The 23206-nt window shown below is 32.4% G+C and overlaps 1 protein-coding gene across 3 annotated transcripts in view; it reads left to right on the top strand.

The window, feature by feature from the left end:
• Positions 1–5479: 5479 nt before the first annotated feature.
• The window catches only part of LOC133190404 (WD repeat-containing protein on Y chromosome-like), a 50380-nt gene continuing 32653 nt past the window's right edge, over positions 5480–23206 (top strand). Inside the window, exons 1-2 of one of the 3 annotated variants that reach the window (XM_061326020.1) lie at positions 5480–5674; positions 16633–16694. In XM_061326020.1, the coding sequence (XP_061182004.1) occupies positions 5528–5674; positions 16633–16694 (209 nt within the window). In that variant the 5' untranslated portion in view covers positions 5480–5527. Of the gene's footprint in view, positions 5675–9711; positions 9757–16632; positions 16695–18575; positions 19093–23206 lie in introns of those variants that run through there. The other 2 variants (XM_061326022.1, XM_061326019.1) reach the window with 2 other exon arrangements.

Raw genomic sequence — 23206 nt, 5'->3', positions numbered from 1 at the left:
TTTTATCTTTTTATGTAACAGTTTTCATTTGTTTTGGGTGCTCTCTCCACAATTTTTTTTTATTACAAAAGAATTTATTGATAATGCTGTATATATTATATATTTTGCTTTGTACATTTTAATGTTATGCACCATGTGAAACTAAGTACACAAGTAGCAGAGATAGGTTTTCAAGAGATTCATTTTTTTCTCTAGTTTTTCCTCTTAAGCATGACAGGTAATGCAATAATTGTAAAAAAAAAAAAAAATGTTTTTCCCATTGTTATACATGATGCCATGTTTCAGTTAAAATTCATGATTCATGTTAAAATAAACTATTTCTTTGTCATGCAATTAAACTTGTTGAGTTCTCACTGAGTCTAAAGGCAGTCTAAGATGTCTTTAAGGATTTATCACAAACCCTCCTTTACTCTGAAATCTTTCATCTCTCCCTGACCTCTTAGGGGTGGGGGTGGGGGAAGGGTTTAACTTATTACAAGGATTTTTTAAAGTATATCAATATGGGAGTTTTTGATTATATTGTAATAGAAACTGGGAGGGGTGCTGGTCTTTCAGTGATCAATATTACACTAAATTAACAGTAAAAGATAAGCTTTGGAAAAGGGGATGCAATGTCCCCCCAGTACTACATGCCTATGTACATCATACATATAAATAAAAAAGCCCAGACAGTTATTCCTTATTAGCTCACCTGAGCTAAAAGCTCAAGTGAGCTTTTCTGATCACATTTTGTCTGGCATCTGTCTGTCTGTAAACTTTTCACATTTTCGATTTCTTAATTATATATTCTCAAGAACCCCACTGGGCCAATTTCGACCAAACTTGCCACAAAGCATCTTTGCATGAAGGGAATTCAAGTTTGTTCAAATGAAGGGCCGCACCCTCTTTCAAGGGGAGATAATTAAGAATTGGTTAAAATTAGGTGTCATCTTTTAAAATTCTTCTTCTCAAGAACCATTGGGTCAGAAAAGTTTAAACTTGCATGAAACCTTCATTACATAGTGTAGATTCAAATTTGTTCAAATCATGACCCCTGGGGGTAGGGTGGGGCTACAATGGGGAATCAAAGTTTTACATAAGAATATATAGGAAAAAACTTTAAAAATCTTCTCAAGAACAACAAATCCACAGTTAGTCATATTGATATGGAAGTATCCTCAGGTAGTGAAGATTTAAGTTTGTTCAAATTATGACCCTGGGGTAGGATGAGGCCACAATGGGGGATCAAAGTTGTACATAGGAATATATTATAATAAGAAATTTTTTTAGCTCACCTGAGCTGAAAGCTCAAGTGAGCTTTTCTGATCACATTTTTTCCAGCGTCTGGCTGTCTGTCTAGCTGTCTGTCTGTCCGTCCATCTGTAAACATTTTACATTTTTGACTTCTTCTTAAGAACCACTCGGCCAATTTCAGCCAAACTTGCCACAAAGTATCCTTGGATAAAGGGAATTCAAGTTTGTTCAAATGAAGGGCCAAGCCTTCTTCCTAGGGGAAATAATTACAAATTAGTGAAAAATTAAAGGCATCTTTTAAAAATCTTCTTCTCAAGAACCACTGGGCAAGGAAAGTTTAAACTTATATGGAAACATCCTCATGTAGCATAGATTCAAGTTTTTCAAATCATGACCCCTGGGGGTAGGGCGGGCTGCAATGGACGATCAAAGTTTTACATAGGAAAAATCTTTAAAAATCTTCTTCTCAAGAACAGCAAAGCCATGATTGGTCATAATTATGTGGAAGCATCCTCAGTTATTGTAGATTCAAGTTTGTATAAATCATGATCCCTGGGGGTAGGGTGGGGCCACAATGAACGATCAAAGCTTTACATAGGAATATACAAATGTATTAGGAAAAATCTTCAAAAATCTTCTTCTCAGGAACCACTAAGCCATGATTGGTCATTTTTATATGGAAACATCCTGGGGTTGTGTAGATTCAAGATTGTTCAAATTATGATCCCTGGGGGTAGGGTGGGACCACAATAGAAGATAAAACTTATAGGAAAAAAATCTTTTTAAAAACTTCTCAAGCCATGATTTGTCAAAGAAATATGTTAGCATCCTCATTTATTGTAGATTCAAGTTTGTTCAAATCATGCCCCCTCCCCTTAGGGGTAAGTTGGGGCCGTGAAGTTGGATGAAAGTTTTAGATAGGAATATTGAATCCGCCACTGATTGCAACTTTATGACACACTCGTACATATCTAAACATTTGAAAACAAAGTTTATTTCCGAATGTTTAGACGATCCTCGGCCTTGCTTCATGTTTCGATCTGTTCAAAAACTAGAATAATTATAAAAAATTGTATGTTTCTTTATTTTATGTTACTGTATTTAATTATTTAAAAAAAAATTATTCATTTATTTAAATTTTTTTAATGTTGCCGATACTCCCATGTGCAGGTTTGTGAAAGTATTTTTAAAAATAAATTACTTCTATCATTCAACTGCCTTACTCACTATATTCTTTGGACTGTATATTCCATACACAAATCTCTACGTAAATGTGTTAGCAGACTATCTATCGCTCAATATCGCACGAAATCTTTACAAATCTTAAATATACGCAATCTTAAAGTTGCAATTATACAAGTATGTTTTAATATGTTTTTTTTTTTTTAAACTAAGCGTGTGTTTTAAGATCGGACTCGGTCTACACAAATATTCTTGCAATGAGAGCAGACAAAAAAGTGACAATCATAATAATTTGGAATCTTGCTTATATTTTTGTTTTGTGCTGCTTATACATGAAATTACTTGCACGTAAGTATCTTAAGAATGCCCCTGACTTACTCGTAGACTTACGATCAACTTTAATCGTAACTGATAGTGAAACGCTACGTGCTACGTCTACCACCCCACAATCCCACCCACAGGAGGATCTGCGTCACCCTCATGGCGACTTATTCTTTTTGAGATGTCGTTAACGTTAGATTTAAGCATCTAGTATGGCAATTGAGAGGTTAGTCGGACCAGAAATCAGGTTAGAAACATCGTATACCGCTTGTTGTTGTTAGTTTTATTAAATAAAGCGCTAGAGCAGAATTTGCCAAAAACGCATTGCATTCCTGTCGCTTCGCGAAGCTCACTGGTTGATGTTTACGTTGCTTTATGGATAAAACTGCTGACTCCTATGATCCTCCTGACCTTGACCTATGAATTTGACCCACCTTTTCAAAATTTTACCAAACTTTAATCTTGCCCATAATGTTGGACGGTGCTAGGGCTTTCATATTTCACTTGTATTTCTTGTGACAAGACCTTCACTTGGGTACCAACAAGTTTTTCCTCTGACCTTGACCTTTGAGTTTGACCTACTTTTGAAAAGCTTATACTTAGCCATAACTTTGGAATGGCTAGAGCTAGGGCTTTCATATTTCATAGGTGTATTTCTTGTGACAAGACCTTACCTTGGGTATCGTTTATTTTGACCCTTTGTCCTTGACCTTGGAGTTTGACCTACTTTTGAAAAACTTTAACCTTAGCCATAACTTTTGAACAGTTGGTGATAGGGCTGTCATATTTCATATGTGTATTCCTTGTGACAGGACCTTCCCTTAGGCACCATATATTCTGACCACTTGACCTTGGCCTTGGAGTTTGACCTATTTTAGAAAAACTTTAACCTTGGCCATAATTTTTGACAGTTGGTGCTAGGGATTTCATATTTCACATAATTATAATTTGTATTCCCTTGTAACAAGACCTTTCTTTGGGTACAAACACTCTTGATCTCTTGACCTTGCAATTTGACTTGCACTAAAGAAACTTTAGTCTTTGCTATGAGCTGCCATACAGGGGCATCAGTCTTTCACAAACACATCTTGTTTTTTACTCCCTTAGACAGGGATTTATATACGTCTCTGCTTTAGTATAATTTAATACTGTAGATTCCTAAATATACGCGAGGAATAAATTATCGCGTAATTACGCGAGAAGCACCACTCGCGAAATAAAATTACTCGCTTTCATTTTTATGTTGCTTTAATGTATGTAAAATCTCTAGATAAAACACCCATTCGCGAATTATTGTTCTCGCGATTTGACGCCCTTGGGCCATTTCGCGATATTAAGTACTCGCGTAAAATAAGGAATCTACAGTATGTGGTAAACATTTTATTACAATTACAACTGTGTGTGTTAGACAGACATGGAACTAATCCAATCTCTGAGATACTATTTCCGAGGTATTCAATTTTCACTAGTACACCAGTGCACAATCTCTTTTGATTTAGCTCTATATATAGCTTGACTTAGCTGTAAAGCTTGATTTATCTATTCAAAATAGCTTGATTTAGCTGCCCCCTTTTTTTCCAACATAACATTTACTGTTGAAAATGTTCATTGAAAGGCTGGTTGCCCCCTGCAGATAGGGAAATCGGGGTAATGTGGTAATGCATATGTAAATTTATGTGTAATTTAATAAGAGAAAAAATTGTTATCGTAGATTAATTTGTACATTTGTGCTTTGTTTTTATTTGCATATGTTTGCAAATCTTTATCCATTCTGTGTATAATGATATATACTTGAAGACTTGAAAAAACTGAAATAATAAGTGGAAAGATTTAAGTTGATTTTTTAAAGACATTTGTTTCTGGGGGGTACTTCACTTTATATAGTTCATGTTTCAGTCAGGCACATAATTATCAGAATGTTTATTTTAGCTAGAAGTTTACAAGTTGGATAAGGGAACAATTAAAACATTCACATCTAAACCGGGAAACAAATAGAAGTATCAACAGTAGTATTGTTTATCTTGATACTCTCAACAGAAACTGTTTACTTTCAGCCCTTAAAGGAAAAACTTAAATAAATGAACAAACTGTTTAAGACTTTGGTATTTGTCCCAAAGAAATAAACTTTTTCTTTGATAGTAGAGTACCATTAGAAACACAAGCCAAATTTGCTTCAAGTCCCCCATCCATGAATGTTTTTTAAATAATTTAAGTTAAAAAGAAAATTAGGTTGACTTCTGACATGCTCAATTAAACAATGTGACAATTGATTTCACATGATGATAAAATCGTTCAGTTTTACATAAGACGCTGGGTGACTTTCTTTGGGGGCTATTGTGAACACCAGGAAAGAGCATATTGGAGCTTTTAAGATTGTATTGGATGGATATATTGTTGCCATTAGACTCTGAATTATTGATGTGTTGGGTATCGTTGAGTGAATGTGATCAGGGATTGGAAATGATTAGAACGTGCTGTCTCCTTGTATCATTACCTTGATTGACAAAAAAGATAATTAGAGACTTTTATTTTAATGGTTTAATTGAAAAACTATGTCAGAGTAAGTAATTTGAATTACTTTAATATTTCAGTGATGTATCTAATAAAATTAGAATTAGTTTTAACATTTTTGGCCTTTAGGATATTTATACAAGGTTAAAATTGCCAGGTACTTCTTGATTCAATATGTGATAAAAAGAGGATAAAAAATTGATTTAATTCTGACAGGGTTAAAGCAGACCCTGATGATTATAACAGCAAGCTGGATAAAGATGAAGGGCCCATTTCAAATATGTCGACGAGTCTGTCAGCATCAGTGCTTCCAAAACGGAATGTTCCTAGGCGATTTTTCGGAAGGAAGGCTCGCAAGAAGAGAGCTCTTCAGTCATGGAGAAGGGCTGCCCAGCTCATTATTCCTGTGGCTCATACCATCGGAGCTGTGAGTACATGTAATTATCTTTAAATGAGTAATGCAGGTAAATTTGTACATATTTTTGTACATGTAAGGGATGCTACAACATCATACAATTTATTTTAATATTTGCGTATAGGTTTCATCTGTATATTAAATTTTTGTCTGCTCATCTGAATTTTCATATATGTATATGTTTCAACGACCTTGAGAAATAAAACTTAAACTCTTTTGGGTTAATAATATCTATGATATATTCTATTTGGGTTACATAAAAAATCAATTTTATCAGATTCATCAGGAAGAAAGGAGTGAAATTTGTGAACAAATTTGGCACTATTAGAGGGACAACATTTCAAAAAATGTCATACAAGGTTTTTTTTTTTGAGATAAATTTAGTAATGTACCATAAATATTTGTGTCAAGGTTGCTGTCTCTACTTGAATTTTAATTTTTTTAGAGCATCAGAATTTTTTGCATTATAAGATTTACAATAGAAAAATCCTGAAGGATATAGTGCAGATTTACATGTAATACCCATGAATTTATTGGGAAAATCATGAAAAAAACTTTTAAAAAATATGCAGCATTCCAGTTTCATGGTAGCTTTATAATTAGTCTGCATGTTTATCTTGCTAAAGCTGCACTTATTGAATTGTGAAAAATCCAGACTCAATAAATCAAAATATATTAGCTCCACTAAGTTTTTAAGTTAGGTCTTGGTCAATATACAAAGACTGCTTTTTCAAAGACTTGTTTTGAATCAATATTGCGCCTTTTGAGTTGATTATACAAAAGATTATACTGCCAAATTAAGAGTAGTACATGTATCAAGTATTATTGACAGAACAATCATCATTAAAAAAAATTATTTATAGAAGGTGAATATAGACTAATGATCTGTCTGATCTCTATGATTAATGATGATTATAAAAATGATGAAGATTATACATGTACTAGTATTGACTTCACAGATACAATTACAGCTTCAGGTAAACAGTTTATTGGAGGGCTCGATTGCAGATGTTTTCTGTTACATAAATGATAAAAGACGCAAGAAAAAGTATTGAAACAAATGACAAACATTTCCACACATTGCCGACTCATTTGTCAACTTAAACTACTGGTACATTGTAATAGTTTACAAATTAAAGAAATTAATCTCACAGTGACAGAAAATTGTCTTTTTTGACCATTAAAAATTATTGATTATATGCAGAAGCAGATTGTTAATTTTGATAAGATAGATTTTCTTTAAATATGTGCAATGTGTTTCCTTTCAGATTAGAATAATGTTAAATGTTTCATCAATTTATTATGCCTTATCTTTTTTATTATGAATTGGAAAGATTCTTAGAGAAGAACTGTGTGACAAATGATTTAAATCTGTTTCTTTCAGAAGATAAATTTTGTACTGCCAACACAATGAATGACAATATCTTCCTTTCTAAGATATGGCACATGTTTGGTTGTCTTAATTTTTCTCCTCTTCTTTACCTTACTTTTTTCTTGCCATTGATTTAATCCTGTCAATTTTTGTGTACTTCAATTTTTTTTTAAAATTGAATTTCTGTTTTTACTGTTTGAAATGGATGTCTTGGTTGACAAATCAAAGATAAATTATTGATAATTTGTGTGTTATATTTTTGGTGGCATGTATAAGGATAGCCATTCAACAGTGGAAGCAAATTTGGTAGGACATTTTCAATTATTTTCTAACATAGGAGAGGCTATTTTTGTAAGGGAATCAGAAATAGATTTCAATGCTTAGAGACAAAAAAGACATAAAATCACTATATTTCATTCAATACCTATTTGATAAGTTACACGAAATTTATCTATTTAATTTATGTACAATGTATTTTAAGTGTTGAGCAAATTATCCCTTTGATTTTTCAATACAGTGTATAATGTAGAAATTGAATGGAAATTTTATGGCTTAATTACATATAGTGTATTTTAAATTGGTTCCTGCTCATTTTTTAATCTTGTTTTTAAAAAAAAAAGAAATTGAAGTCAGCTGTAATATTCCATTTATGGGATATAGTTACAATAATTTTTGCACCAACCAAAGAGAACCTAGTATGGTCTGTATTTCTGTCTATCTATTTGTTCGGAAATCCCCCATCAGGAGTCAGGGACATTGAATTATTTTTGACAATCCTTGTAAAATACCTACATATATCATTTAACTTAAGGGTACATACCACAAACAAAAATTTGATGCATGGATTGATATATATCTTTGACTGATTGTGAATGCATGGAAATGACATAAATAATCAATCCCTAAAATATTAAGAATTGTAAGTTTTCTTTGGTGCTTAGATAAGCCACTTTGTATCATTTTCTATGTAATTCTATATAAAATTTTGCACATATATTTGACATTGTGACAAAATCTTACAAAATTCTCCCACTTTACCCATAAAATATCATTCAGGTTACCTATTTGAATGTTAATCTATGAGAAATATTGCTGATTTATGAAAAAAGTTTGTTTGTGTTATTTATCCTTAAGGAAAGTATATGTGTTCAACACAAAAAATCTAGATCCATCTTTGGAGGATTGAAAATTAAAAAGGATATTGATTATTTTGTCTTTAATTTTTTTTAGTTTGAGTAATTTCACATTTCCTATTTTGGGTTATATGGACCAGGCATCGTGATTTATTGTTTTTCTAGTGATCATTAGTTTTGCTAGAAAGCACTTGCAGAAGTGTGTTTGATTTACAGCCATAATGTGGTGGTCTCCCTGTCAATATCAAATGCTCACAAATTTACCAATTTAGCACCTTTTTATGTTCAATTTATCATCTTGAATAAATATATACAACCCATTCAAGTGATACCTCAGAGGTTTGTCAAAAACAGTGAATTCTTTGGGAAGATACAAGTTAACATTAACAAATGCCTTGTACCTGGAAACGGGTATAGAGTTGTACTATCAAAAATTTGGAGGTTTACATCTGACGTACGTATACCTTCACTGTCAATTGACCTCAAAGTATATGATAAGTTCTTCACAGAGAGAAATTCTTTAACTCATCATTTGGATAATGAAACGAATTAATGTCTTGAATTTTTAGAAAATGAACACAATTCCCTAAATATATTATTACTAAGAAAACACATTTTAAAAATAACATATGATCAAAAACAGTGATAAAAAATAATTTTAGAAATATTTCCAAGAGATTGAGAAGAATCTAATGCATTTTCCAAATATAGACAGACTTAATGGCATCCAAGAGAACTACTAGAAGATTTCTATACAAGAAGGGTCTTTTTTCCTCTCAGCATGTTTTGTATTATTGGACAAGCACAATCGGCTTATTGACAGCTCACTTTGAATAAAGCCCCAGTCGCTTGGCAAGGTCCAGCCTAGACACCTGCCGTTGATTGCCTTACCTGTGCTACATGTACCTTTCGTTACCATTTTAATTAAAAAAGAACAGAGCTAATCCTAGCCCTTAAGCAAGCCCCTACAGTTTATATTAATTTATTAGATTTTCCCGTTTTGAACTCTTGTGTATATTTTGCCGTTTTATCACATAACATGCTGTAAAGGTGACATTTCTTATCTCAGAGTCTTGCAGAGTAGCTATTGAGAGATTTGATTTGCACTTTAGATAGTATCCCTATATGTATTAGGGTATAAGCTCTTAGCAAATATGATTTTAATTGTGGCTGCGTGACTTTGCTTCAGAGTTACTAAATGATACAATATACTTCCATATTTGCCCTCTATTTATCTTGTGTCTTTTATGGGACTTTTTTTGTGATGCACATGAAAGATTGACAAAGTTGCTATGTGTAAACTTTAAACACACCCCTTTAAATTGACTCTTGAAGTTTTTATGGATGCATAAGGAAGATTACTTTCTCTTTAAGGCTTTTTAAGGATTTAAATACAAAAATGAAGGTACCTTGGAAGTAGGGACTTGTGAGAGTTTCGTAAGATGAGTGCTACAAGACCAATAACTGTCACCGGGAATTCTTCTATTCCGAATGATAATCCGAATGAGGATATAATTATCCATGGATGGAGAAATAAGCGCTCTCAGACTCATATTGGTACTGGTACCATACTACATGCTAAACTGAGGGTAAATATGATAGTGTCACCATTATTGCTACATGTATCTGGAAAAATGCTATTTAAGATTAAAAAAATGATTTTTTTTTAAATTAATTTTTAAAAACTAAAAATGAAGTGTTCAAAACATTTGATGAATATGATGCAAGATTTTGATTACATCTAGACCTATAAAGAAATTTGTAGTGAATTAAAATACTACCACTACAGAATCTTATGCACTGATAAATGTCAGTCATTTTTCTGTCTAACAACCTTTTTTACAAATCAGAATTCCATAAAAATACAGGAACTTAATTATGTATATCAATTTTTAAAATAAACTGTTTAAAACATTTTTTTTTGGATTTTGATAAAACCTGGTAAATACGAAGACTACATGAAGATGCACAATTCAATTCATTGTGTCTATAATTATGAAAAAATGTTAGCTGTTGATCCTATTTAAATTAAGCTTAAAAAGATCAAATGACTTCTCTCAACTTTTTTCTGGTAATACTTGTCAAAGCATTGGTACATGTACTCCCAGTTAATTATGTATTTAACAGAATAATGTAGCCATTACCATAGCAACAAGAAAAGATATTAGAAATGTAAAATCTCTTTGAATTTCTTCTCTTTTGTCTGATGATTCATATTAACATTATATTCTGTATCAAATCAATATTGAAGTAAGAAATGTCAAATGCCCAGTTGTACATTTTCTGCAAACTTTTTAAGTTCATACCAGTAGAGCTACAATTGTATCAGAGATTTCTGGGAGTTTTTTTTCAGCAGTCAAGTAGAACCTTTTATGGCCTCTTGAATGTATAGATTTGTCAAATAATTTAAAGAAGTTGGCATTACATTAACAAAAGTATTGTGTTTTTCTTTTTTCAGTGGCTATTAAGACAAAATATAAGATTTTTTTTGCTAATGGCTGATAATAAAAATCAAATTTTAATCAATTATCTTTTGCTTGCATGAGGTTAAAAATAAAGTTTGTAATGTAAAGGTAAAGGTTCATCAAGTCCCTGCTATTAATTCGTGATGTCATACTTTACATGTACAGATAATTAATTGAAAAATATGCTTCAAAATTGAACAAAGAGAATACTGGAGTTGGAGGTTATAGAGAACAATTGAATTATTTATTTTCTCAACTCTTTTATGTTTGTAAACCAATTTCAGATGAAACAAAAACTAAAACATCGCAGATTGGTAAATGTTGTTTGAAGTAGGAATATAAACGCTCAAAATAAAATGTCAGTTGCACATAATGGGGCTCTTTTTCATTTCATTAATCAACCTATTTATTGATTTAAGCTTAATTCAGTGATTGAATTTATAAGGACTGAGTGGATTCATTTTGTGCTATATTTGTTTCCATTTAAAATGTCAGTTTCTTTTCCCCGAGCCCCCTTTTTTATGACTGCTACATGCATATAGTCTCAGTAATTTCTTTGGGTAAAAATTAAGAGTAAAAAATATTATTTATCTATTTTTTCTTAAGACAAAAGAAAACTTGTCCTGCAGGAAAATATTCATTAAATTGAGATTTCATATAGGGTTTTATTTTTGAAAAAAAAATCTTATATTTTCTCAGGTCACGTCTTTAAGTGCTAGAATTTGAATTGAAAACACTAATCCAAAAGTACAAACTTCTTGGGACGAGTGGTGTTTAAATATGAAGACCTGGTTTTTGACATCTTCCTTGTGATTGATTAAGGATAATGAAGAGTCCATGTGAGATCAAATCTAACAATATTTTGAAGAATCTTTCTTGACTTGTGATGAAATTTTACTTTGTTAGGTATGTCACATCTTCAAACAAGGGTTTATTTGATCAAAGATTTTAAAATGCTCTTTTCTGTATTTTGTGTTAGCACATACATTTAAAGGCTGAAGTTCCCTTCTTTGTACCATGTCTGGTCTGTGTCAGAGGTTGTGAAATGTAGGATTCTTTCCAAATTCCTTCTCTTTCCAAAGAATTGGTGGCATTCATGGTGAAACAAATATCTTAACTGATTGTTGAAGAATAAGATAAAAAAGAATAAGATAAAAAAAAAAAAGATACATTGTATATCATACATTGGTTACCACATTTGTTTCAGTATGAATAATCTCCATGATGTCTGAACCTATCACTGACCAATGTGAACTGCAAAATTCGTTCACAATTTATTGCACCATAAGGTCGTACTCCCTACTGAGTAGAACTTAGAGAAAATGCAGGTACATATTGGCAACTTTTTGATGCCAAACACTACCCATGGCCATAAAAGAATCACGGGAAAGAGGTATCAAAAAACACATAACGTATAGTTAGAGCAAATCACGGAAAAACAATGTGAAATAGTCACGGAAAAGCAGATAGGGGGCCAAAATTAAATCGTGGAAAAGCAAGACAGCCATTTCAAAAATATTCAAAATTGCTTGGTCTAAACAGCTATACATGTATTGTATATTCATAGTACACTTGTGGATTACAAAGTTTATATATATATAAAGATATATATAGATATACTGGTCTATCTTATTAATTATGCTTTAGACGGACACAACTTTGTATTCAAAGAATGGACATTTTCATTAGTAGTACCTGAGTGTAAATACTGACAAATTGTTTCATTTTCTTGGTTGCTAGAATCGAAAGGCCATAGGACTGTCTAATGATGGAGATCTTTAAGATTTACAGACCCGCAAAACTGCACTTTTGAAGTTGTCTTGCTAAGCAACCAGATGTGTAAATTCTATCAACAGAACCTAAAAGAAATAATTCATTGTGGGAGATCATTGAGACTTGAAAGCTTATTTAACAAGATTGTAAATTTTTTGTCTCTGCACAGTCCATTTAGTTTTCAGACCCTTAGTAACAGAAGAGACACTGCTCCTGACTTCCTCTCCCTTATACAGGTACTTGTGTGTTGTCATAGTCTGACATCAAGCAGCGTGGGTTTATTTATGCTGCACAGAGTGATGCATGGATTAGACCAAATATTTAGAACCCATGGTTTTTGTGGTCTGATGGTTGATATGCAGTCTTAAATGTTAAGTCCATGGTTTGCCAGTGTTGTACTAAGTGTATCCATTTTCTTAGCCATTGAAGCTGTTCCCATTTTACTTAAACGTGAAATTTTACCTGATCAATGTAAATTGAATGGTGCCCACTTGCCATTTAACACTTTTAAATTGATTTTATTTTTTTGGTCAACATATTGACCCTTCCAGAAGTATTAATATTTTTCCCTCTCATAGTCAGTGAGTTATCCATAAAGTACACTGAAAATTTGGCTATATTCTCAAAGGACTTGAAATTCTGATAATTGCATGTGTACTCCAAATTTTCTTTTGTTGTAAACATACAGTTAAAAAGCTTAATTTACTCAAAGATAACATTTGAACTGTTTAAAAACTTATTTTAGTAAATAGTCTAGATGATGCCAATTAATGGCCTTTCTTGTATGAGTTGCCTTAAAAGACAAGCAGATCCAAGAGTTTGGAGGCACGATCTGCATAAAAATGTTGAACCAGTAACACTTGAAAGTTCTTCAGTTTCTAGTTTATGTGTTTTAAAGGTGTCAAATGCAATCTAAAAGGCTCATAGAATTGGCTCAGCTATTTGTTTGAGTAGACACAATGTCACATAAATAAGGCAGATGAATATTTACTTTGGTTTTAAATGAGCTTGTTTAAAGATGTTTGCTAAAATCAACTTTACTTTTAGCATGAATTGAAAATTACAAGATGAAGCTTATTTTGCATGGTGAGAATTAAAGGAGATGTAATAATTGAACTTAATTGGCCTTGTCATTATTTGGTAAACAATGGATTCAAGTTAATGAAAGGTCTTTAGGTCAGCTTTTTTGGCTGTAAGCACTTGAATTTTGTCATACTCATGCAGATGTTGCATTAATTCACTGAATGATGACCTGCAGCAAGCCAGCAATCTTTTGGTATAAATGTGGATGAGTTGGGGATTCAAAAAGAAATTATGAAACAAAATAGAGCGAATGTGTCTGCTTGCAGTGCTTGGATGCTTTTGTAGAAGAACCTGTGACCATCTCTTTCGTTGACGATCAGATGTTGTACCCTATGGATCTTTGATCAAGGACCTTATAATGTACTATATATACTATAATTGATCAAGTATAAATGACCAAATATAATCTTTCATATTTCTTACATCCTGCATTTTTCTTTTTTGGGTGAAGGGAATTCAAGTTTGTGCAAATGAAGGGCCATACCCTCTATGATCTATCTAGGAAAGATAATTCAGAATTAGTGAAAATTTGGTGGCATCATTTAAAAATCTTTTTAAGAACCACTGGGCCATAAAAGTTGAAATTAAATGAAACCTTTATCATGTAGTGTAGATTCAAGTTTGTTCAAATCATGACCCATGGGTGTAGGGTGTGGCCACAATGAACGGTCAAAGTTTTACTTAGGAATATATAGGGAAAAATCTTAAAAAATCTTCTTCACAAGAACAGCAAAGCCATGATTGGTCATATTAATATGGAAGCATCCTTAGGTTGTGTAGATTTAAGTTTGTTCAAATCATGACCCTGGGGGTAGGGTGAGGCCACAATGTGAACTAAAGTTTTACATAGGAATACATTCTTGGAAAAAATCTTTAAAAATCTTCTTCTCAAGATTGGTCATATTGATATGGAAACATCCTCAGGTGGTGTAGATTCAAGTTTGTTTAAATCCCCCCCTCCCTTCCTTTAGGGGTAGGTTGGGACCACTTGTCTTTCTAAACTTTTCAATACTGAACTGATTTCTGCTTTTTTCCTAGCCAGCAACAGTGCTCAGGTAAGCGATGTGGCCCATGGGCCTCTTGTAAGCTTATCTGAGCCAAAGGCTCATGTGAGATTTTCTGACTAAAAAGTGTCCGGCGTCGTCTGTGTGTTGTCTGTAAACTTTTCACATTTTCGACATCTTCTCAAGAAGCACTGGGACAATTTTAACCAAAATTTCTCTTAAAACATTCTTGGGTGAAGGGGCTTTAAGTTTGATCATAGGAAGTGCTATGCCCTCTTTCAAGGGGAGATATTTATTATAATTATATAAGAATTTGTGAAAATTTGGTGGCATCTTTTAAAAATCTTCTCAAGAACCACTGGGCCAGAAAAGATGAAACTAAGGTCAAAGCTTCAATATACTGCAGATTCAAGATTGTTCATATCATGCGGGGGAAGGGGGGGTTCAAAGTTTTTCAAAGGAGTGTTAGTAAAGATCTTGAAAAAATCTTCCTCTCAAGATCAGCTTAGCCATGATTAGTCATAATAATATAGAAGCATCCTCAGGTATTGTAGATTCAAGATTGTTCAAATCATTTTTAGCTCACCTAAACAAAGTCGAGATAAGTTCATGCTATACCCCCTGTGTCAGTGTTGGCATTAGCATCGGCGTCCTGATTAAAGTTTCAGGACCAGTTCCATTCCCAAGTAACTATAAGCCCTACCTGGACCAAACTTGCGTGGATGATGCATCTAGGGATGTACACTAACCAACCTGCTTTGGATGCTGGATCTGACCTACATGAGTTGAAATTTAGCCATATTTTAATCAAATTAGCATGGATGATGTATCTAGGGATGTACATTTCCAGACTTGCTTTGGATTCTGAATCTGACCTACATTTTCCGGATGAGTGACCAGGGTAATGTGTTTGGAGTAGCTATATAACATTATGGCCTGTTATGATTAAACTTGCATAGATGGTTCATCTAAGGATGAAAACTTCCAGACTTGCTTTGGATGTTGGAACTGACCAAAATTTTCTTGATTAGCAAACAGAGGTCTATTTCCAAGTAACTTTAAGTCCTACTCAAACCAAACTTGCATGGATATTGATCTTAATTGGCCTTACTTATAGATAACATTTGTCGAGGTTAGCTTCGTAATCTTTGATCACCATGTTTCTATAGATTTATTGATGTAATTACCAGAATATGAAGAAATTTGACTATACTTTGAGGTTCGATAAGCCCTGAGTTTTTACCGTTTCTACACACTTGACCTCACTATCAATTCTCACTTTTTGTTTACCTTAGTTTCATAGATACTGTTCAAGATATTTTTATTAAACTTCATAAACTACATGTATTATAATTTGGTAAAAAAAATCAACCTTTTCATAATTTTCTGACCTTGACCTTCCCTCTTGCCGTGTACTTCACTTTTTCTGATATTTCATTAAAGGTTGCATATTGGTAAGATTTCGGCAAATTATCATAATTTTCTAAGCATCGATCACCAGTTCCTCATGATTTTGATTTCACTATTCCTCATATTTCTCTTAGTTCAATTAAAGTTGAACAACACTGATATCTCCAATACCATGGATATGTCGAAGTGATTTACAAGTCCAAACCACTTATTCTTTAAGTATAATTTTACCCCTGATATCCCAAATTCTCTCGATTATTTTCTTGGTCCCATCAAGTTCGAGATAACGAGGTTAAACTGTACCTTAATTGAATTCCTTACACAGATAAATATTTGTAAGGCATTTGAACCATACCTTTTATGTATTATTTAAAAGATCATATCTAAATTTGCTACATGTTGAGAGAATGAACTTGAAACAATGAGACTTCATGTAAGTGTTAGATAGATAGGACAAATAAAAACTACATATATCATGCTGCAAAAAGAAACAACTGTGCTATATAGGTATAAAAAAAAAAAATGAAATCATTTCTTTCTTCATATTTTACTTTTGTGCAGACAAAAGAAAGAAGCTATAGGTCAATTTCTTTTAATGTTGCTATATAAATGTACCTTTCGAATGGAGGCATTGATGTCCCATGGTCATGTATAAAGAAGACTGATAGATAAATTTTTATTCAGTTTTTTTTTGTATCATTTGTTAAGCATATATTTTATTCCTTTTCAGCTGAAACAAGCCAGTGAAAGAAAAAGAAGAAAAAGCTTCAATAATCCCGAGAACATTGAAAAGTAAGTGAAGAGAGCTGGAGTTGTCTATCTTGTACTGCATGCATCAAACCAATTTAATAAAATTTATGAACATTTAATATACACTTGATCAGGTGCTCTAGTTTTATTTAGATGTTTATTTCATAAACAAACTATATCAGTATATATAAGGACATTAATCCTGATATGATTCCATCATTGTGGGAATTTCAATAAGATTATCAAACTAATGATCTATAAACATGCATGGTCATCATATCTTGTTAGGATTTTTAACATTTTTAAGTAGACACTCTGCCTAGGTGAATGATAATTTAGTAGATTTTAACATTTTTGAGATTAATTAAGTACATTTTTTAACTCACACTTTAAAAAGTCAGAAAATTGCTCAATAGCATTTTATTAAAGCTGCTTTTAATTGCTTAGTATATCATTTGTTTGCTGTACAAATACCATTTTTCCTAGCAACAAGATATTTTGTGTTATAGTTTAAATCTTTCTTCAAGAATCAAATGAATTAAGACTTATTTACTAATTTTAAAGGCCTTCGGTGATTGTTGTTGAGAGACAAGTTGTCTTCTTGTAATGGCCTCACTAGGTGACCTTAGAGGTTGGTAAAGGAATTACAAAATTAAATTACAGTAGGACAATGATTTGTACAAGTTCCTTATTGAAATACTGAGCAAGATAAACTCTTTAATGAACTCTTAAGAAAATATAAGATGACTTTTACCAATATTTACACACTGCTATATTGAATAGTGTCAGATGTAATAAGATTTGTCAAAATTGAGCTTACATTGAGACAGAACAGTTAAAAAGTTGAAAGGCTAGGTCAACAAGTTAAAATTTGAATTAAAAGCACCCTTAATGCACTTATATAATATATCAATGGGTTAAGAAACTGACAATGCATAATGTATCTCTCGACAATTCATTGCCATACGATTGAGTTCTCCTCCAAAGACTTTCATAGTTTTCTCACCATACTTGACACTATTGGGGAAACAATGATAATATGTTTAAAAATTTGGGATATATTGACAACTGAAGAGTAATTACTGTCTCCCTAAGTCAGTGCCAGATAAAAAGGGATTTGCATGCAAACAGCCGGGTTCGTCAAAGTCCTAACTTATCTATTCTGGGTTTGATCTCTTGAAAATGCCCTGTGCCTGACTTTTTGGACTTTTTGTCTTTTGGAAAAGTGGGATATATTTCACAGATTGAGTTTGGAATTTCTTTATTTATTTTTACCCTCTGGTGATAAATCATTCAGTAGATTTTTTTTTCACTTTGAATTTTACAATTTCTTACTTTGAAACTTTTATGACATGTTCTTCTGGTGCAGATCTCATTTTTTCAAGGTCTGATTTGAGATAATGTACTGTGTGACACTTCAGATTTGGATTTTGCTCTGTGTTCGGAAGCAGTTTTGTGTTAATTACCAGGGACATTCATTTGAATTTTCCAAATTAAAATTCTAAAGATTTGGAAGAACTGATACAGAAAAGTATGATCGTGATAATAGGCAATGAAAGGAGAGCACGGTGTTAATTCACAAAGCAATCAATAGACTCGGAAGTATCAAACACTTTATTTGAACGTCTCTTTTTAAATATTTTTCCTGATGATCATTTGCTTGTGCATATATTTGAGAAAACTTTATAATGAAGCTGGTCACACTTCAGAACTGCAAATAAATCAATTATTGATTGGAGACTTTATTTTGAAGTAATTCCTGAAAGTTTGTGTAGATTGTTGGAGAACCTCCTTATAAACAATTCAGTACGTTTCACCATTACTTTTAAACTGTTATCAGACTTTGACCATTATGGATTCGTGATTTTTATCTAACTCAAGAAAAGGTTCCAGGGACAAACAAAGAGATTTTCATTGGTGAAACGAGATTAATCTCAATTTCGGTGTTTATAGAACATTACATTCATGGTAGGTAATTAAAAGAGTGCATTATCCTTTTTGATCTGCAAATTCTTCATTTGAGAGAAATTCAGTCTTGGAAAAAAAGGGTACCACTGAACACAGGACTTGCTAATTACATAACAATGGAAAAAATTCCTAAGCAGGTGCTTTCTCGCACAACCTCTCAACCTGTATTCAGCAACTTGCCAACGGATCGTACTGATGAGAGGAAAATTACCTCCCCTTTATCTCTTCCACCACTGGAGGAGTTTGTGTCATTTACTGATTCACGCAGGCTGCACTCTGCCCCAGGGTTAAATGCTGAGGTGAAGAATGAACTGCTAGGTGGCTCAGAGGAGGATAATTCTGATTTATGGGAGGACTCGGATGAGGGGGACGTGGATGAGGAATTTTATGATATGATTCCCTCTCAACTTTATGCGAAAATTTTAAAAGAGAAAGACAGGATTCATAATGCAGACTCTGATGAGGAGAGCAGGTAAGAAATGTGTGAGAGTTGTCTCCCTTGACTTTCTTAAATATTCTGATTATTTTCATTAGGAGGTACTCCCATTGTGCTTTACCCCTTAAATTCCCTTTCTCATTGGTAAAAAAAAAACTTTTAAACAGAGAAAAAGGACAGATGATAAAAAATAGATTGAGATCATATTGACTCAAGGCCTATTAAGTCTCAACATTTCCAATATCACAGGTGTGTTCGTCCCTCAAGATTCCAGTTAGTGCAGTCGCTGCATGAACTTTTAAAAAAAAAAAAATGAAAAAATAATTGTTTAATTATGAATTCTTATATACAAAAGTACTTTCTCAAAGCTTCTCAATGATTTTTTAATAAAATTAGTTCAAGGGAAAATTTATGCATTGTGCCATATTGGATTTAGAACATGATAATTGAATTATTAAAGGGAATGTTTCCTCCTCTTTCACAAATGAAAAATATTTTATTCATCAATAAAAGGGATTGTTGGCTAAGGTGAGAAAAATGCCAATTGAATACATATGTAAAAAGCCATACTTAAAACAGAGTTTAGGTTTTATTGGTACATTGAAAAATAGTTTATGATCAATGAATTTGAGGAATACAGTGAAGATTAAACATTTATATTCATTGGATAAATTCAGACATGGTTAATGCCTTTTGGAATTTTCACCTTCAAAAACAGAAAAGGCTTTAAATACTTTTTTTTATAAAAAAAAAAATGCCATGCTGTTGAGGTTGTTAGTTCGCAGGCTGTAAAAAACTGTTTAATATTGTTAGCTTGAAAATCCTCGTAAAGGGCTATGATGGTGTATTTAGTATCTGGGAAATGTTAAACATAAAATGAGTTTGAATGGTTTAAGAAATCAATTTAACATAATTCATATAAGACTAGAATTTTTCATATAACTGGCAGGGAACTTTATTCTGAATAGGTATAATACTATGGACATAGGAAACCTAAAATTGGGTTGAGCATGCATGAAATGTTGTCTTTGAAGACGTGCAGAGTTTTAATGTTGAGCTATATCAACAATTCTGAATTGGTTTAACCTCAAAAACCAACTTAACTAAAAGGTTGAAAAGAGGAGTTTGTTCAGTATATAGCTTTCATGGAAAGGAATAGAGTTTGTGGATGTTGAGTGGACCTTCATGTAAAAAAACCATTGCACTGTTGAGATGGAAGATATTATATTGTGAGATTCGATTGATCCTTAAGGGAGGAAAATATAAGAGGACTAGAACGCACAGGTTTTTGCATTTAGATTGATTGTGGAGCAGGGACATCCTAGTGATAATTGGTCTGCAAACAGATTATATTAAAAACTAGCTGTCAGGATATACAGCATGGCGGACGACAGGTAAACACTGCAGATTGACTTTGTAATGTGTAAAATATTTTGTGGAAATACTTTTGTAGATTTGCTGTAACTTTTTCATAAAAATAATTGTATTATTTGACCCAATATTAAAAAAAGAGTATTCAAATGAATTCTATGACAAAGACACCAGGTAACTTTACATGTTTAATTAATATTGTATGCTCATGAGCTGCTAATGAAAATGCTTTGGAATATATTATGGAATGTGTATAGTTTCACCATGATTGAAATATGCACTGTAGTTTAATGTTGAGAAGAGGCTGCTTCTGTCTGTTTTTCTGTTTGTAAATCATGTTGTTGCAGTGACTGTACAATGTTCAAAAAAATTAATTAACAGATTTCTGTTGCCTTTTGGATAGATTTTCTTGCAGTTGCAAGTTAAAAAGAAATATAACTAAAGCCTTTTAATGCATTTTTGTGCATGCAATCTTTGGAACAATTATTTTATTAGATAAATCAAAAGGATTGTAAATAAGTTCTAATAACTTACAGGGATTTTTTTAGGGTCTCTCTGGGGCCGAAATTTGGCCCCATTCCCAATGCTGAAAAGTGCATGTTTTTCCCAAAATTATACCTAAAAATTCCCAATATGAAAAAAAGTAAGTTGTAAATTATTGAAATGAAAAAAACTTCAAAAATGACTAAAAGGTGTTTATGTTCTCTTTGTGTGATGTACGAGGCATGCGATGAGTTCGAGAAATATTCGGAGTACTACGGATGTTTGCATGTGTACATTTTAGAGCGGGTTCAATGTTTAAAATTGAAGTCAGGATTGTTATTTAATAAATAAACATGCATCATGTCAGTTTCTCCAGTTTCCCTAGGACGGTAATTTTCAGGATGGGTTGAATCCCTTATTCTTATAAATTGGTCGAACAATACCGATTAACCACTTATCTGGAACAATCTTACTATCAAAAATATTTTTAAAGAACTTCTTACTTTAATAAAGGTAAAAAAAGAATGACAACGTTGTATAAATATGTTCATTTACAATGTTATCATACCTGCGGCTTTACGATTTTTAAGGTTCTGAACTTCAACAGCAGCTATTATATCATATTTCACTAAAGCTGGTTTAGGCCAGCTTCATACTATAAATATTTAAAAAAATGATTAAATATTTGATTTTTGCTTGTTTTTTCCCATTTATTTGTATGTATTAAGATATTTTTTTCCCAAATTCAACCAAATACCACTATTTTTCCCAAACTGGATGGCCCCGGCCCCTGGAATCAAAGGGTAAAAAAATCCCTGACTTACTAATTCCTCTCCTCACCAACTGCATGTGCAATATGCTTGCAATGAAGTACATGTATAAGAGAACCATTTGACCTTTCATCCTTCCAGAGCTGCTAGGTTGTTTAGGAAAGAAACTTATTGATTTTAAGGTCAAGGTAATAGATGTCCACATGTTATGGACAAAATAAAAAATGATGATGTTTGGTTCTTGGATTAAAATCTCAATGTAAGGGATGTTCAGCTTTCTGGCCACAGGATCATGATACGTCTTAGGCTTAAGTCAAAATCTTGATGTTGTACTAAAATTTTGTAGAAGTCAAGCAGACCAAAATTAAAATATTTTTCAACATTGCTTCACAAAAGTCTTGTTATCTGCATGTTTAAGGATTAATTCAATAATTATAAATAAACATTTAAAGGCAATTGAAAATTTGACTTAATTTTAAGCCTGTTTCATGATTCTGGGGCCTGGTGTCCTTGTTTATAATTTTGGATTGATTGAGCTGGTTAATAAAAGAATAGATTAAAAATAAATCGACAATTGAGATCTGTTTACTGGCAAGAAAGTGTCAGAGATTATTTCTTTGATGTAACACTGTCCAATTCAGTGTGTTATTCAGTTTGTGAGATTTCCACCATTGTTTTGAGTTGATTATGGACACCTGCTTTTACACATATGTAAGATCCAAAATAGTATGTAACTATACACTCCCTTCTGTACAAAAAATCAATGCTATACACCCATCATTGATTGCTAAATAAATAAGTTTATATGAAAAGTTATGTAAAATACATATTCAAGTAGTCAATCAAATGTCTGAAATTTAAGTAGCTCTTCCAGGTATAATCAGTTCAACCTTGAAGATAGGTAAAGTAGAGTTACATCAGTAGTTATAGTCCTACTTGACATGACTGATATATGAGTATACTTATGTAGGCAATGTTTGTGGAACATTGAGATTACCGTTGGTTTCAAGGGTCCTTTAGATTTTGGGATTCCATTTTATGGACTCTTAGGATAACCAGTTGCATGATGGAAAATGGATTTTAAATTGCTGATTACAAGTTACTTAAACATTAGATTCTTACATATCTTCCTTGAATTCCCTGCAATTGTCTGTGTCTGTATACTGAGGTTTCAGAATCTTATTTATACCTCTTCTTGTTGATCTGAATTTACAGGTACATGTATTATTAAGATACATGTAAATATTCTTATGAAGTGTCTGAATTCCTAATGAAGATCTTGCAACCTCAATATGACAATCTTGTACTGCATGGATTGAAAATTGTCATTTAACCATAAACTAGAACATGTAGTTACATGAATATTAATTATGGTAACATGTTTTTATGTATTTCTAGGTAAAAATTTGATATTAAAGTGAACATGGGTTTTTATACTTGTCAAAGTTTGCTTGAAGGAAAAAGAAAATCATTTTAGCAATCACAAACTATAAGCTAGACCTATCCAGAGGTGCAGTTTTCTTTCA

The sequence above is a fragment of the Saccostrea echinata genome, unplaced genomic scaffold (assembly GCF_033153115.1).
Source record: "Saccostrea echinata isolate AGI-Se365-2 ecotype Australia unplaced genomic scaffold, CSIRO_AGI_Sech_v1 ptg000022l, whole genome shotgun sequence".
Taxonomy (NCBI): Eukaryota; Metazoa; Mollusca; class Bivalvia; order Ostreida; family Ostreidae; genus Saccostrea; species Saccostrea echinata.
This window is presented reverse-complemented; position numbering and strand designations above follow the sequence as displayed.